This window comes from Pristis pectinata, chromosome 1 (assembly GCF_009764475.1).
Source record: "Pristis pectinata isolate sPriPec2 chromosome 1, sPriPec2.1.pri, whole genome shotgun sequence".
Taxonomy (NCBI): Eukaryota; Metazoa; Chordata; class Chondrichthyes; order Rhinopristiformes; family Pristidae; genus Pristis; species Pristis pectinata.
In genome coordinates this window covers 113,463,428-113,481,182 of record NC_067405.1, presented here as the reverse complement: position 1 = coordinate 113,481,182, position 17,755 = coordinate 113,463,428, and the positions used below count along the sequence as shown (strand labels likewise).

The 17,755-nt window shown below is 39.7% G+C and overlaps 1 protein-coding gene across 5 annotated transcripts in view; it reads left to right on the top strand.

Moving 5' to 3' along the window:
- The window catches only part of LOC127569026 (E3 ubiquitin-protein ligase pellino homolog 2), a 131,973-nt gene that overhangs the window by 54,064 nt on the left and 60,154 nt on the right, over positions 1 to 17,755 (top strand). For 4 of the 5 annotated variants that reach the window (XM_052013298.1, XM_052013290.1, XM_052013304.1 and 1 more), the window contains exon 3: positions 13,487 to 13,616. In XM_052013298.1, coding sequence (XP_051869258.1) covers positions 13,487 to 13,616 — 130 coding nt within the window. Of the gene's footprint in view, positions 1 to 262; positions 1,563 to 13,486; positions 13,617 to 17,755 lie in introns of all 5 variants that reach the window. The other variant, XM_052013322.1, reaches the window with a different exon arrangement.

Sequence of the window (17,755 nt, the reverse complement as noted above, 5' to 3'; positions counted from 1 at the left end):
ATTTATTAATCTGTAGTTGTACCACTAGGTCATCCACTTTATTCCTAATGCTATATGCATTTAAATATAGTACATTTAGTCCAGTATCTGCTACTGATTTTGTTGTACTTCTATTGTTTAGCAAATTATCCTGACTTTTCACTTGCCTGTCCTTCTTACCATCCTCACTGCACACTATCATGGACTTGTTTCTATATACCTCATCCTCTGTCCTAACATCCTGTATCCTAACGTCCTGGTTTGTTGTACTTCTATTGTTCAGCAAATTATCCTGACTTTTCACCTGCCTGTCCTTCTTGCCATCCTCACTGCACACTGTCTTCGACTTGTTTCTATAAACCTCCTCTCTTACCTTAACATCTTGTATCCTAACATCCTGGTTTCCACCCACCTGCCAAATTAGTTTAAACCCTCCCCAACAGCTAAATTAAACATTCCCGCCAGAATATTGGACCCTTTGGAGTTTCGGTGTAACCCATCCTTAGTGAATAGGTCGTGCCTCCCCCAAAAAAGGTCCCAATGATATAGAAATTTGAAGCCCTGCCCCCTGCACCAGTCACTCAGCCACGCATTCATCTGCCAGATCTTTCTATTCTTACTTCCATTAGCACGTGGCACAGGTAGTAATCCTGAAATTACCACTTTAGAGGTCCTACTTCTCAACTTTCTTCCTAACTCCTTGTATTCCTCCTTCAGGACCTCTTCTCTTTTTCTACTGATGTCATTGGTACCTACATGTACCAAGACTTCTGGCTGATCACCCTCTCCCCTCAGAATATTCTGGACCCGGTCCGTGACATCCTGCACCCTGGTAACAGGGAGGCAACACACCATCCAGGATTCATTGTCGGTTTTGCAGAATCTGTTATCTGTTCCCCTCACTATAGAATCCCCAATAACCACTGCATTACTCTTTCCCCGCTGGACCACAGTACCAGGCACAGTGCCAAAGTCCCGGTTGCTGTGGTCTTTCTCTCTCTCCACCTGCCCTCTCTCTGTCTCTCCCAACCTGTTCTTTCTCTCCCTTTCTCCTACCTGTCTTTCCCCTCTCTCCCCTGCTGCTGTTCCTCTCTCTCGTCCACCTGCCACTCCAGCTCATCTATTCCTAGCCCCCACCATTCTCTCATCCCCCATCTCCCTCTCCCCCCACATACCTCCCTTCCATCCCACCACCCTCACTCTCCCTACCTTCAGAACCCTGTCCCCACCCCTTCTCTCTCCCTCCCCCTTTCCCCACTCCTTCCTCATAATCCCCGACTCATCCCACCTCCCCCATATTCCTCTACCTTGTACTTCCCCTCTCCTCTCCCCATACTGTATCCCCATCGCCTCCTAACTTCCCCATGACTTTCCTTTTCCTCCCATACTCCCTCTTCTGCTCACTCTCCCCAGTTCACTCTCCACCACACCCTCATTCTCCCATTCGCTCTTCCCCCACACCACCCATTGCCACATTTAAAATGCTGCCTGGCTGTACTTGAAGAACTGGAACTGCAGAGCAATGGATCTATTGCTAGGAGTTGGGATTAGGCTGGTAGCACTTTTTCAACCAGCCGTACATGGTAAGCTGAATTGTCTCCTTCCATTTTTGAAATTTTCTGTGATTCACTCATCCATCCAATACTTGCTCCTCACCTTTCAACTTGCTACCCTTTTCCATCTCACTTTGTACTTTATATCCCACTGTTTGGTGCTGACCCTCTTTGTTTCCAATTTACATTTTTGCTGACCTTATCTCACTCATTTGCTTTCTGGTAATTTTTTCTTGTTTGTGTTTACTGCAGTATCATCTGGTTAATCTGTCTATGAGATTTCCTCATGTCACCCTATCCACTTACATCTGAGGGCTAAATTCAGCACCCTTTATTCTGGGTTATTTCTCACCTAAGTGATTGTAGCTTGAGAATATAGTAATTTATTTTGTGATATTTGGTCATTTTTAACAATGAGAATTTTTTTAAAGATATGTTAATTTATCATGGACAAAATTTCAAGTCAGCAACTTGCTTTGAAACAAACTTCCCTTTTGTGAGTCAGTAGCTTTAAGGAATAACAATAATTACACTGGTTTTAAAGGATAATTTTCTGATTGATAAGAACATTTCACCTTTGATAATTCATATGGTTCAAAGTTTAAACAAAACTGCATTTACCAGTCCAATCATTTCATATTTTTGTAAAACCAGATGACTGGCAAGTTTGCAATACATGCTTAATAATCTGACTTGATTTTATTAATTTTCATATTTAAAAGTGAACAATAAGTAGTTGTGTATATCAGACATGTTTTTTGCACTTAAATGGATGGACTCAATTTTCTGCATGGATGGTATATTTTGTTATTTTATAGTTAGGGGACCCTCTCTCTTAACTTTTATGATGTTTGTTTATGTAAATTATAAATTGCCAAATGTATCAGCTTTTGATTTGTTAGATGTTAGCCATTGGAGCGATAATCACTGAATTGAAGGAACATATTTATTTTAGGGTTTCCCCTGTGCTGCTGATCATTCACAGAACTTTAGGGATTTCTTTGTTCTCATTCAGAATAAACTTATTTTTCAGGTTCAAATTATGGGAATCTATCATCTTTTACAATTAACACCCCATCATATTTCTTCAATATCGCTTTATTCACAACTACATAGAAGTTACCATTGACAGTTTAATGAAAGGTTTGTACCAAGTCAATTAAGCAGTAATTGGCTTTGATGATTTTTAAAATTATTTTGCAAAAGGCCACAGTTAAAAAGTAATGAAATTAATTGGATCTTTTGAACATGATTTTAGATTTTCTATAAAGTAAAATTATATACAGTGCAATCACTACAAAATTCTTGCCAGGCAAAATAATTACCTACAGTTGTATTGTGCCCATAAACATACAACTTTTCAATGACAACTTTTTTTCTAGAATTATATATTGTAATTACTTATGAACTTGTTAATATTTTTGTTTGTAATGCACAATATAGTACTAGTGAATTATATGCACAGAGATCTGTTTTAATACATTGCTTACCCATAGTCGTACAGCACAGAAACAAGCCTTTCAGCTCACCAAGTTCATGCCTACTATTGCATCCATCTATAATAATCCCATTTACCTGCATTAAATCCATGGTCTTCTATGCCTCTGTATCTGCTCCACCATCTCCTCTGACAGCATATTCCAGATTTCAACCATTGTGTGAAAAAACTCCCCCTCAGATCCCCTCAAAACCTCCTACCTCTCACCTTAAACCAATATTCTTATCTTAGACACCCCCACCATAGGAAAAAGTTTATTACCATCTACCTTCTTAATTTTGTATATGTCTATCAGGTCACTCCTCAGCTCCCTTTATTCCAGAGAAAACAAACCCAGCCAATCCAATCTTTCCTTATAACTGAAATGCTCCAATCCAGGCAATGTCCTGGTGAATCTCCTCTGCACCATCTCCAGTGCAATCACATTCTTCCCATCGTATGACACTCAGAACTGCAGACAAAACTCCCAAGTATGACTTAACCAATGTTTTATAAAGTTGTAACGTGATGTCCCAGCTTTTATTTTCTGTGCCACGGCCAATGAAGGCAAACATCCCATATGTCTTATTCACCACCCTCTCCACCTGTCTTGCCAATTTCTGGGATGTATGGACATGTACCTTAAGGTCCTCAAGGCCCAACCATTTACTATGTATGTCTGACCCTTGTTTACCCTCACAAAATGCATCATTCTCGCTCTTGTCAGGATTATGTTTTATTTGCTATTGCTCCACCCAACCTTCCAGCTGATCAATATTATGTTATAGCCTTAGGCAACCCTATTCACTACCTATGACACCAATTTTCGTGTCATCTGCAAACTTAATAATCATATCTCCTATGTTCACACCCAAGTCATCAATGTATGTCACAAACATCAAGGGTCCCGGCACCAACCCTTGTGGTATACCGTTGGTTACAAACTTCCAATCAGGAAAAAAAACGTCCACCACTACCCTCTGCCTCCTTTTGCTAAGCCAATGTTGGATCCACTTTCAGCTTGCTGTGGATCCTAGTGGCTGAAACCTTTTGGACCAGCCTACCATGCAGGACATTTTCAACGGCCTTACTCAAGGACCACATTTACCACACTGTCCTCATCAATAGGCTTGGTTACCTATTCAAATAATTCAGTCAAATTAGTGAGATAAGATTTCCCACAAACAAAGCTCTGATGACTATCCGTAATCAATCACTGTGTTTCTAAATGTAGATAAATCCTTAGAAATATTTTCCAATAGATTCCCTACCAATGATGCAAGGCTTACTGGTCTGGCTTATCCTTGCTGTCCTTCTTGAACAAAGGAACAACATCTGCTATCTTCCAATCATCTGACACCTCACCTGTGGCTAACAAAGATTCAAAAACCTCCATCAGGGCCACAGCAAACTCCTCCCTTGCCTCCCACAACAGCCTGGGATACATCTCATCAGGCAAAGGGCATTTATATGCTTTTGTGCACCAACACCCCTTGTTAGTGCTAACGTGCCCTACATTATCACTGTCTTTCTCCCTGAATTCTCTACCTACCATCTCTTTCTGCTCAGTGAACACAGATGTAAGTATTTATTTAGGACCTTTAGCCACATTACCTGGCTCTGATCTTTAGGAGGACCTACACCCTCCTGGTCATCCTTTTGCTCCTGACCTATCACCTCTCAGCTTATTACACCTTCTCCCCCTCCCCCACCCATTCCCTTCCCCCTCTCACCTGGACTCGCCTATCACTTGAACTCACCTATCCCCTGCCTGCGTGTACTCCTCCCCCTCCCCCACCTTCTTATTCTGGCTTCTGCCCTCTTCCTTTCCAGTCCTGATGAAGGGTCTCGGCCCGAAACGTCGACTGTTTATTTCCCTCCATGGATGCTGCCTGACCCGTTGAGTTTCTTCAGCACTTTTTGTGTAATACTAACAAGTACTTCAGGTTTCTTCTTAATCTTATATGCCAATGATACTTCATGGCCCTTTTTTGTCCTCCTAATTTCTTTTTTTTGTTAAGTATGCTCCTATAATCTCTATATTCCTCAAGGGACTATCCCGTTTTCAGTTGCCTATATCTGTCATATGCTTCCTTTATATTTTTCTTCAATATCCTTAGTCATCCAGGATTGCTTAAGCTTGCTATCCTTACCTTTCACACTTAAGGGAACATGTTGGCCTTGAACTCCCACTGTTTCCCTTTTAAAAGACTCCCACTTATTGATTGTTGTTTTGCCCACACGCAGCTGCTTTCAATTTACTTTTGTCAGGTCTTGTCTTGTATTACCTGTGGATTTTTGGCAGTACAATTTTCATTTATAATTTACAAACAAGAATATTTGTTTCTTAATGCTTTGCTCAATGGAATTATGACCTTACAATATTGTTACGGGACAAATAATCAGTTGGAGAAATGATAATAGACTGTATTTTTCTGTAAGGCCAATTTTTCAGTTTTTCAATCAGGCAGCAACTTTCTGCAACTACATATGCACAGTTAAATACACAAATCCAAGATGTTATATTCCTACAAAAGGTTCACAAAAGTGTGATTTTACCACCTGGCTTAACATTCAGATACTTTGAAAGAAATTAAGTTTCTGCACTTATCTCATAGATACAGACTAATCTTGTCAAAAAAATTAAGTCTTTGTACCTCTTTAACAGTGTGGTATGTCTTAGCAACTGTTTCTTAAATACAATCTGTTTGGCGCTGAAAATTAACTTCTACAAATGCAGAGTTATTTTATTCCTTTTGTTTTAGTTAGAATTATTTTCTTTCTTTTACTTTTATCGTTAGCCAGTTTTTCTCTCTCTCTCTAATTCTTTCTGTACCTGATATGTAATTGAATTCTGTATTCTAACAGGCAGTAGTTCCTGGTTCAGACTCTATTTAATAATTCTCCAATTTGATAGGTTAAGGAAATTTGCAGTTCCTTGCCATGTTCATACTGGTTACTGCTGTCATGTTCTATTAATAATGTTCTGCATTTTGGATGATTGCTTGACAGGAACACATTGTGCAAAACCCCATATAAAGTTTATGAGAAAATACAGGTCTGCTGGGACCCTTGATGTTTGTGGCTCAGAGCAAAGAGCAACACGTTGCAGTTCTTAAAGGCAAACTAAGCTAGTAACTGACAAAACTTCTGAATTCTCTGATATTACTGGTGAAGTATCCATTGAACAAAGTTGAAACACCAATATTAATCACTCCACATATTCTACATAATACTTATTTTCAATAAGTTTGAAACTTGGTTTTAATTTCATTTCCTCCATCTGTCATTACATCTTCAACCTCTTTTTCTTCTTGTAAAATTGGCACTGAGCTGTCTCACAGCTCTGGGAAACTGAATTTAATCCTGACCTTGAGTGCTGTCTTTCTGGAGTTTGCAGGTTTTCTCTGTTACTGCACAAGTTTTCTCTGGATGCTTTGGTTCCCTTCCCAATCCAAAAGACAAGCAAATAAAGCTGCTCCTGCAATGGTCTTAGGTAGATACTTCAGTTCCAGGATTTAGAGGAGTCAAAGACCCTAAAAGAATGGCAATACATTTCCAAATTGGGAGGGAGGGGATCGTGGGCTACTGTCTGTAGCTTCTGGTAGATGAAACAGTTTTATGTGATGATGTTAGAGTAATCTGGACAACTAACTACAGCTAAGTGAAAATCAAAGAAAAACTGCAGATGCTGGAAATCTGAAATAAAAACAGAAAATGCTTGAAATACTCAGCAGATCAGGCCACATCTGTGGTAAGAGAAACAGTGCTAACATTTCAGGTCAAAGACCTTGCAATTGACTACAGCTAATTTTGTAGATTCACATGAACATATGAACAAATGAATTGGGAACAATGAATCAGCACCTTGAAATGGTCTATCATTCAAAAAGCTCCTAGCTGATTTGAATTGTAACTTCAGCTCCTCATTCCTATCAACTGCTGTGACCTTTCATTTCCTTGTCATTTTATAGCTTGGGGACTTTCCCTTAACTTTTATGAAGTTTGTTTATTTAAATTATAAAGTGCGAACCATGTCAGCATTTGATTTGTTAGCTGTTACCTGTTGGAGTTGTTATCATTGAATTGGAGGATAATGATTTTTAAGTTTTCCTGTAATGCTGCTCATTCACAGAACATTGGGGATTTCTTTGTTTTCACTCGGTATATATTTACTTTTGAAGTTCAAATTATGGGAATCTATCATTCTCCCATTCAATAGAAGTTTGACTTGCTACAGAGAGGGGCCCCTGGAGAAGCACCTAGTTTAAGAGAGTTGAAGTACCATGACAGGTTTTCAGATAACTGGGGGTTTTACCAGAGAAGAATATAGATTTTTATAAGATTTATTGAGGTTTTCAATATATAAAAGAATTATAAAAGTTATGGAGGATCAGAAACATTACCACTCATTTCACAAACACAACTACTTCAGTGGTTGGAGATGCTTCTCAGAGAGAGTCATTGGAACAAGTTGCCAACATGTGCAAAGACTGCACATTTGCTATGAGGATTCAAAAGTGAGCTCAATGAGTTACTGGAACTGGTCAACAAATCTGAATATTGAAGATGAATAGTTCATTCATTTAGTACATTTATAGGCATAAAATGAACTATAGGCATAAAATGAACAAGAGTACTATGAAACAAAATATGACACCAAACCACACAATAAGGTATTATGATCAAAAGCCTGGTTAATGAGATATTTTAATATTGAATGGAGCTAAAAAAAGAAAAATAAAACTTGTATATGGCACCTTTCACATCCTCTGGATGTCCCCAAGTGCTTTACAACCAATGAAGTGCAAACTCCAATTGCAGTTACTATAGTAATATAAGAGATTGAGAGACCCTACTGATAGATACCAATTTGTCACTTTCATGTGGGCTGGATTGGATTACACTGACTGAAGGGGAGTTTAGCACAATGTGATCTTTTGATCTCCTGCTCCAACACCAGTATTGGCCTAATTTGAAACAGCATTTTCTACAATTACTAATATTTATTTTGGATAGAAGAACAATCTGTATTTTGTGGTCATCAAGGCAATTACACGTGCTACTGACTGAACACTTGCCTTCAGTGATTCTCTGAGAATGAATTTGACAGCATTTGGGGAGATTTCTCTGCAGTGTTGAGGGACAAAGACAGCAGTATTGGCATTTTTGCATCAAGGGGCAATAAAAGTAGGATTATGTAGGATGGTAACCCCATCTATAAAATCAGAAGAAAATTAACAGTCGTCTAAGACTAGCCCCCTGCCCCAACACCACACATGCATAGCTTGACCTGTTTAAAGTTAAGCTTTTAGAAATATTAAGGAACTTAAAAATTCAAATATTAAACACTTTAAAAATTGGAAAGAACAATATGGAGATAATATAAGTTAAATGATAGGGACAGAAGGTTTTGGATGTAGACAGATTTTTGAAGGTCGCAGGACAAATTAATGAGCTGGTTAAGAAAGTGCCCAGAATATCTGCCTTGCCATGGGGGTCATTGAATTTTTAAAAAAGTGTTATGCTAAATCTTTACAGTTTACTGTTTAGATCTCATTTGGAGTATTGACCTGGATTTTGTGGTTGTAATAACAGCAAAACTACCAGAACCAGCAATCATATCACCATGTAACTAACAGCAACTATGTGTGGTTAAACATTATAATCCAGAAGCTGAAAATTGGTGATGCCCTTTATTTCTTCCCTCCATTAGTCAAGAATATGAAATATGAGATCAGGGAGGCTACACCAGAGAGATATACAACACTAGCTATATAGCCCACAGCTTCAAAACTATGTACATTTCTGGTCACCTCTCTGCAGGGGAGATGTGGCTGCATTGGAGATGGTGCAAAAGAAATTTACAAGGATGATGCCAGGATTGGTTAGGTTGGAATTGTTTTCTCAGAAGCTAAGGGAAGACTGAATTGAGATGAATTAAAATATGAAATGCCTAGGTAGAGTAAATGGAAGGATCATATTCCCTAGCCCAGGGGTCAAAAACCAGGAAGTATAATTAGTAGGAGGATTAGAGGAAGATGAGGAAAGATATTTCCACCCAAAGGTGGTAGGGATTTGGAATTTACTACCTGAAAGGGTGGAAGAAGTAGAAACCCTCATTGTTTAATAAGGATACTTGCAAGGAGGAGCCATAGCATGCAGGACAATAAACCAAATTCTGGAAACCAGTATTAGGCTGGACAGCTCTTTTCAATTAGCATGGACATGTTGGGTCAAATGTTTTTCTGTTTTGTAAACTTTGTATGAATATATGATGGGTATTTATTTTTAAAAACATAGGAGATTTATGCTGAAAGGTGAAAATGTATCTCTAAATTTGCACTGATGTAAGACTGTTCTTGAGACACATAAACAGACATACAATTCAAAACACATAAAATGATTCCCTTGTGATGTCCAGGTTGACGCAGAGACATCTCACTGTTTACTGCAATTAATCGTGCAGTAAACAGTGAGGTGACTCTGCATCAGCTGTGGATGACAGTGGTTTTCTTCTTCTGAGATCTTCATAAGATAATCAAGTTGTTAATTGAAGAGTAGCATGAAGGATCCACTTTGAAGAGCTGTTGGTTAGCTGCTAATTTGAACGCTTTGCGCACAGCTATTTTACATTACTAATCTAATGACTCCAGCCCTTTAATGAACCAAAAAGCTCCCCCTTGATTAGGGAAAGTAGTTATACTTCTTATCTCTGGCTTCACTCAAGGGGTCCTGTTTAGACAACTATTTCAGATAAGCCCGTTCTGACCACCGACTTAACTGACTCAACTGTATTGACACCAGAGTCTTTCCTTTGCTTATCTACACCCAAGCTAGCATGACATGTTTATTAACTTCTGAGAAAAATGTGGTTTGGCCTTGTCTGGATACCAGGGACACAAACTATTGCTTTTAAAGTTCTAAAACCATATGTTGAAGCACATGAGGAATGCTGATTCATTATTCTTCCTTTCCTTGTACATTATAATCTCTTCTCTGGCCACAATATCTTGACAGTTATTAAAACATTATGGAGTTAACATGCAGTGAATACCTTAGTCTGTCTAACTATTGTCCTCCCAACTAACCCATAACTTAATTTTCAACATAATAATAATGTATCCAAAACTTTAACCTGGATGCCCTAACGTTTGGTAGAAAAGTCTGTAGCACAAGATTGCAATTGAGCTGAATGCAGATGGGTCTGTTGGGAGTTGGAAGAGATTATGGAGGAGGGAAGGAGAGTCAATTTTTATTGGTTGTGACAGATTTTGGTGGTCTGGTCCATTAATAGTCGGGAGGTAGACAGATTGCTGAGGGGGCTTCAAAGCAACCAAATGTTGCTTGAGAGTTATTGAGCAAATAAAAACATTGTGAAACCAAGATTGTGTTTAGTGAGGTGAAACAGGATTAGTGGCTATTTTTAAAATTAATTTTCTGGATCTGTGGGTCACTGGAAAGGCCAGTATTTACTGCCCATTACTAATTGCCCTTGAGAAGGTGATGGTGAACCATCTTCTTGAACCACATTGAAGTCTTCTTGAAGTCATGTTGCAGCTGTGTAAAACTATAGTTAGGCCACATTTGGAGTATTGTGTTCAGTTCTGGTTGCCCCATTACAGGAAGGATATTGAGGCTTTGGAGAGAGTTCAGAGGAGGCTCACCAGGTTGCTGCCTGCATTAGAGAGTATTAGTACAAATTAGATTTGGTATGGCAATTCGAATACGCAGGAATGCAAGAAACTGCAGAGAGCAGTGGACTCAGCCCAATACATCATGGGCACTTCCCTTCCCACCATCAGTGGTATCTGCATGAGGCACTGATTCAAGAAGGCAACGGCTATCATCAAAGATCCCCATCAGCTGGTCCATGCCATCTTACAGGTCAAGCAGCATCTGTGGAGGCAAAGGGATAGTTGACATTTCGGGTCGAAACTCTGCATCAGGACTCTAACTCAGTAACTGCAGTGCATTTTTGTAGATGGTACACACTATAGACACTGTGGTGGACAGAATGAATGTGTGGGGTAGTTGATGGTGTGCCAGTCAAGTGGCTTAATTTGTCTTTAATGATGTTGAGCATCTTTAGAGTTATTGGTTCTGCACTCATAAAGCCAAGTAGAGAGATTCCATTATCCTCCTGACTTGTGCCTTGTAGATGGTAAAGAGGCCTTGGGGTGTGTTACATACCAGCAACAAAAGAAACACACCGAGTCATGTATAAGTGTTAGAAACTATTTTATTAATAACTACTTATGATAATAAGAAAAATAAAAATGTTAGATATTAAACACTAACCCCAACAACTAAACTCGAAGTGTGTGTGTGGCAAATTCCCAAACTCCAAGTCCAGGAATAGTTCTCAAAGTTCAGTTCAGCAAGCCATAAGGTGAAATGTGAGCAAAGGCTTTTGCAAAACCACCATTGACTGAAGAGAAAATGTAGAGAGAAAATAGAGAGAAATTACAAAATCCAAATGTTCCACGATGGAACTCATATGACACCTCAGTCACTGATGATTTCCACTGCTTTGTTCCAAAGTATCTGCCACCCTGAAAGGCTTTCAAGACGTGGCCATCCACAGAAATACCTGTTTCCTTCTACAGGTTAACGACAAAGTGGACTCCACCGGATTGCTCCAAAAATCCATATGTGGATTGTAGTGACAGACACAGTTATTGTTTTTCATCCATCGATACAGAGACCAGCAGGCAGTGTCTCTTCCTTCCTCTCTCTCTTTTCTGACTGAACCAAAATGTCAGCATGTCATTATCTCCTGTTGTTGTCGTAATAACGCCACACACACAACTGTACTATGTCTTAAAGGGACATTCACCAAATAGCAACCTAATCCGTAACAGGTGTCAGGAGGTGAATCACTTGCCGCAGGGGACCAAGTCTCTGACCTGCTCTTGTAGCCACAGTATTTCTGTGGCTGGTCCAATTGAGTTTCTGGTCAATAACGTACCCCAGGATATTAATTATTGGTCAACTCAGCAATGGTAATCCATTGAATATCATGGGTGGATTGTTAGTCATTGTCTTACACAGTTATGATGAGAATGTAATTTGTCGCTTCTCAGCCCATGCCCAACATCATCTAGGATTTGCTGCACCTGTTGAGGGATTGTGAATAGACTTGTCATTTGCCACAATTGAAAAGTCACAAAGATCAGCCTGAATACTTGACTTTTTTGGCTAACTTACTTGCCTAGTTATTCATTATGTAGAGGGGATTAGCTATTCCAGCTTGCTCAAAATCATCATCTTGCTCTAGATGATGGTAAGCTGTCCCCTTGGTGGAGGTTGTGATCCAAAGTTATTTTTAGATACATCTAATAATGTAGTTGGAAACAATGAATGTATCAGACCATTGACAAATGCATAATTAATTATTGTGCCATTCTGAACCCTATGTCAAAACTTTGTATCTTGGAAAAGGAAGCAGAGTGTATTGGTGCCAATGAAATTTTTGCATCGTCTCTGAAACTTCAGGTTCTGTGATATAGTTATGTAAGAACTGCTGGACTACAGCTATAGCAGGTTGTGGGTGAATCAATGCAAGGGCAAAAATCTGTGAACTCAACTGTTCCAGGTGCCTCTATCCAGAATTATATTGGCTGGTGTAACCATGGCACAGCCCTTGTGTTGAGTGAGTTCTATCTTCATACTGAGAACACCCCACATCTTTTTGCACTACCTTATATTATCTTGTCAAATGGGAGACATTCAGATTTAATCCAGCAGTTTATATCTGGACATATATGAGGTACAATAAGCAATGAGCAGTGGCGTAAATCTATTCCACTCCAACTCACTGCCTGATATATTCCACATTCCACTGTAAAAGAGAAGCCGATGCTGGTTCAGTAAAGTGACGATGCATGGAACACGCTAGAAGTACCTGTAAATGAGATGCCATCCTGGTAAGGCTACAGCACAGGAATATATGCATACTAGTACAGTGAAAGCAGCACAGTGTGTACAGAGCCAATGATCCATTGGATCAGATTAAAGTTCTGCGGACCAGAGCATGAACACTGGTGGTAACTAAATAGCTAATATGAAGAAGTGGTTTCATATATGTATTATTAATGATATAAGTAATCTGTCTGAAATCATCTTCAGGCAATAGATAATCAACTTCATCCTCCTATTGAGGCCCACTATTCACAGCTGCAAGTCTTCAGCCAATTTAAGTAATTCAATGATAACAAGAAACAGTATTTTTTAAGTAAATTTAAAATTCAGCCATTTTACAATACTTTGGAATTACAGTATTTAATATTATTTCATGCTGCCAATGTGAAGAGGTTATTCTTTAGAGGTATTCTATTACATATCAGTGGCAGGAATTGCACCTGACCCATTGAAATAAACCTATGAAACACGAGTCTTTCCAATTGTACAGTTGGGTAAGTTCTGGCAAATGTAATAAATGGTAGTTTATTTTTAACACCTGTTTCATTCACAGATACAACGGTTCTCTTCCAAATGGAGACAGGGGCCGCAGGAAAAGCAGATTTGCACTTTTTAAACGATCCAGAGCTAATGGAGTCAAGCCCAGTACAGTGCATGTTATTTCCACTCCCCAAGCTTCCAAGGTATGTGGTTAGGTGGATTGGTTGGAATGTAGTTATTTAAAATTATTGGCAGTAGGCTACATTTTGATTATTAGCCTAATTTCTTCTCCCTTAATTATATTTCCTTCTGCTGACTTAAACATTTCTCAGACATTTTAAATTATATTGGCCTAGAAATTAATTTGTGAAGCATTGCATTTTTTGAATGCTGAATTATTTGAATTTTGGTCCTGATGTAGGTTTTTGACCCAAAACGTCAACAATTCCTTTCCTTCCACAGATGCTGCTTGACCTGCTGAGTTTTTCCCAACAGATTGTTTGTTGCTCCAGATTCCAGCATCTGCATTCTCTTGTGTCTCTCTTATTTGAATTTTGATGTTTTAAATGTTAATCATAGGAACATGATTATTCTGTGTGCTTTGGAAACAGTAACCAGGAAACTATAGGAAGATGAGCTTATGTTCTTAGATCCTATCTTTCAAAGTATACGGGGAACCACTTTCCTACCTCTAGCTCTTGGAAAAGCAATGTAACTAAAGGCTAAGTTTTTCTGAGTCAGTGGTTGTAGAAATCTGCATCTGTGCCTGGATTGTCTCCCAATAAAGGCCATGGTTACTATCATAGTGAACTTTCTAGCCTCCAGATCATTCTAATCCGAGTGGCTGGTCTAAACTACATATCTCAGTTGGATGCACTCTGCTTCATTGGGGAGGTCACTGATGCTGATTGTCTACTTTCCTGCAAGCAGACTCTGTTACTTCTGGTGCCATGTGCTAGTGAATCTAGGAATAGAAGGACAGTTCAGATGAATGTGTGGCTGAAGAGAGAGTGCAAAAGGAAGGGCTTTAGATTTCTGGATCACTATTACCATTCCTTGGGAAGGTGAAACCTGTAAAAGCCAGACAGATTATATCTGAACTGGAATTGGTCCAACATCCTAGTGGGGGTGGGGTTTCTAGTGTTGTTGGGGAGGTTTTAAACTAATGTGGCAGGGACATGGTATACAGAGTAGGAGTTTCTTTGGGGGTGAGGAACAGACAAAGAAGGAAAATTAATTCAATATGGTAGGCAGAGCATACATAGGCTTGAGAGAGAAGACAAGACATCTTCATTAGTCACATGTACATTGAAACACAGAATGAAATGCATCTTTTGTGTAGACTGTTCTGGGGGCAGCTTGCAAGTGTCGCCATGCATCCAGCACCAACATAGCATGCCCACAACTTCCTGACCCACATGTCTTTGGAATGTGGGAGGAAAACGGAGCACCCGGAGGAAACCCAAGCAGACACGGGGAGAACATACAAACTCCTTACAGACAGTGGCTGGAATTGAACCCGAGTTGGTGGCGCTGTAATAGCGTTACACTAACCGCTACACTACTGTGCCTGGATGTGAGGCTGGGCTGCATCTATTTTAACACAAGGAGTCTGACAAGTAAGGCAGATGAATTGAGGGCATTGATTTACACATGGGAATATGACATTGTTGCAGCCAGGGAAGCATAACTGAAAGATGGCCAGGACTGGCAACTCAGTGTTTAGGGTACATAATCTTCGGACACGGCAAGGGAGATGTAAGAGAGGAGGTGGCATTGCCATATTAATCAAGGAGTCCATTGCCGCAGTTAAGAGGGAGAATATCCAAGAAGATTCTTCAAATGAAGCCATATGGGTGAGGTTTAGAACAAAAAGGGATTGATCACTTTGCCAGGGAGTGTACTCCAGGTCTGCAGTCAGCGAGGGTTAGAGAGACAGATATGTAGGCAATCACAGAGAATTATAAGTAAAATAAGCTAATAGTAGTAGTGAATTTCAGCTTCCTCCATAGTGAAATTGCCTAGTGTCAAAGGCTTAGAGGGGGACAGATTTTTAAAGTGTGTCCAGGAGAGCTCTTGAGCCAGTATGTATATGGTCCTGCTAGAGAAGGGCTGGCACTGGACCTAGTCTTTGGGAATGTAGCCAGGCATATAGGGGAAGTGTCAGCAGAAGAGCATTTTGGATATAGTGACCACAAGACTGTAAATTTTAAGATTGTTATTGGGGAAGAATAAAGATAAACTGGAAATTGAGGTCTTGAATTGGGTGAGGGATGATTTCAGTACGATGTGACGGAACCTCGCAAAAGTGGACAAGGGCCAGCTACTTGTAGGTAAATCTACATAGACCAGTGGGAGTCAGTCAACAATGAATTAATGGGAGTTCAGGGCCAACAGATTCCTTTAAAGTTGAAAAGTAGGGCCGAACAGCCCCAGGAACCCTAGATGTCAGGGGATATCAAGGGTTGGATAAAGAAAAAAAAAAGCAGTTTATGGCAGAGTTGGAGAAATGAAAATTGGAGAGCCCCTACAGGAGTATTGAATGTGTAGGGGGATACTTAAAGTAAACAGAAGGACCCAAATTAGCAATGGCAGGCATGGTTAAGGAAAAACCCAAAAAGATTTTATAAATATTTATTCATGGCAAGAGAGGAACCAAGGAAAGAGTAGGGACCATTTGAGACTAAAGAGGCAATCTGAGTGCGAAGGATGTAAGTGAGTTCTTAAGTGAGTATGTCTCATCTGAAATTCACCATGACTACGGTTTGAGAATTCAGGAAGGGGAATGTTGGAATTCCAGAACAAATTACCATTGAAAATGAAGATATATGAGATGTCCTGGTGGGCTTAAGGATGGATGAAGCCCTAGAACTTTAATAAAATATATTCCAGGTTGTTATGGGAGACAAGGAACGAGATTGCTGGGACTCAGTCAGAAATTTTCAAATCTTCCCTGGCCACAGAAGAGCTGCCAGATGACTGGAGGACAGCAAATGTGGTACCTTTATTCAAAAAGGACAGCAGGGATAAACTGGGTAATTACAGACTGGAGAGTCTAACATTAGTGGTAGGGATATTATTGGAAAAAAATTGAGGGACAAGATGTTTTTGCACTTGGGGAGGCAAGGATTGATCAGGCATTGTTACGGCTTTATTAAGGGGAGATTGCATCTGATGAGTTTGATTGAATTTTTGGGCAGATGATTAAGTGTGTGGATGAGGGTAGTGTGATGATATAGCCTACACAGCTGTCTGTATACCTTTAGCAAGATCCCCGTGGGAATCTGATCCAAAAGGTAAAAGCCTATCGGATCCAGAGCAATTTGGCAAATTGAATCTGAAATTAGCTTGTTGAGAAGAGACAGAAAGTAATGGTCGAGGATTACTTTTGCAATTGAAAACCTGTGACCAGTAGTGTACACAGAAATCAGTGCTAGGGCCTTTGCCTTTGCTGTTTCTTGTATACAATAGTAAGCTGGGTATTTTGTTTGAGGTATATTTAGTAAGTTTGCAGGTGGCATGGGGATGGGTGTTGTTGATACAGATATATATTGATTAGTTGATAAGATATGCAGAGAAATGGCAGATGGAATTTAGTCCTAAAAATGTAAGGTTTTGCATTTTGGCAGGACTAATAAGACGAGGAAATATATAATGAATGGTAGGACCCTATGAAAGTACTGAGGAATAGAGGTGCTTTGGCATACATGTCCAAGAGTCCCTGAAGGCAGATAGATAAGGTGGCTAAAAAGTTATGCAGTATCCTTATTTCATTAGCTCTGGCTTGGAGTATAGGAGTAGGGAGATTGTAGTACAACTATATAACATACTAGTTCGTCCGTGTGCAGTTCTGATCACTGTTCTACAGGAAAGGTGTGATGTCATTGGAGGGAGTGCAGAGGAGATCTACCAGGATGCTGCCAAGTGTTTCAGTTATAAGGAGACACTGGACATGGTGGCTGAGTGGAGAAGGCTGAGTGGGGACCAGATTGAGGTGTAAAAAATTAGGGAGGGCATACAAGGGTAGATAGTGAGAAACTTTTACCTTCCAAAGGTGTCTATAACAATAAGGCAAAGGTTTATGGTAAGTGGTAGGAGATTTAGAGGGGATTTGAGGATGAATTTTTTTCCCCACCCTGGGGAAACTGACTGACTGAGGCTATTGGTATTGGTTTATTATTGTCACTTGTATCGAGGTACAATGAAAAACTTGTCTTGCATACCAATCGTACAGGTCAATTCATTACACAGTGCAGAAGAGAGAATGACCTGGGTGGGTGGGGTTTTTGATTATGCTGGCTGCTTCACCAAGACAGCAAGAGGTAAAGACAGAAAGGGGCTA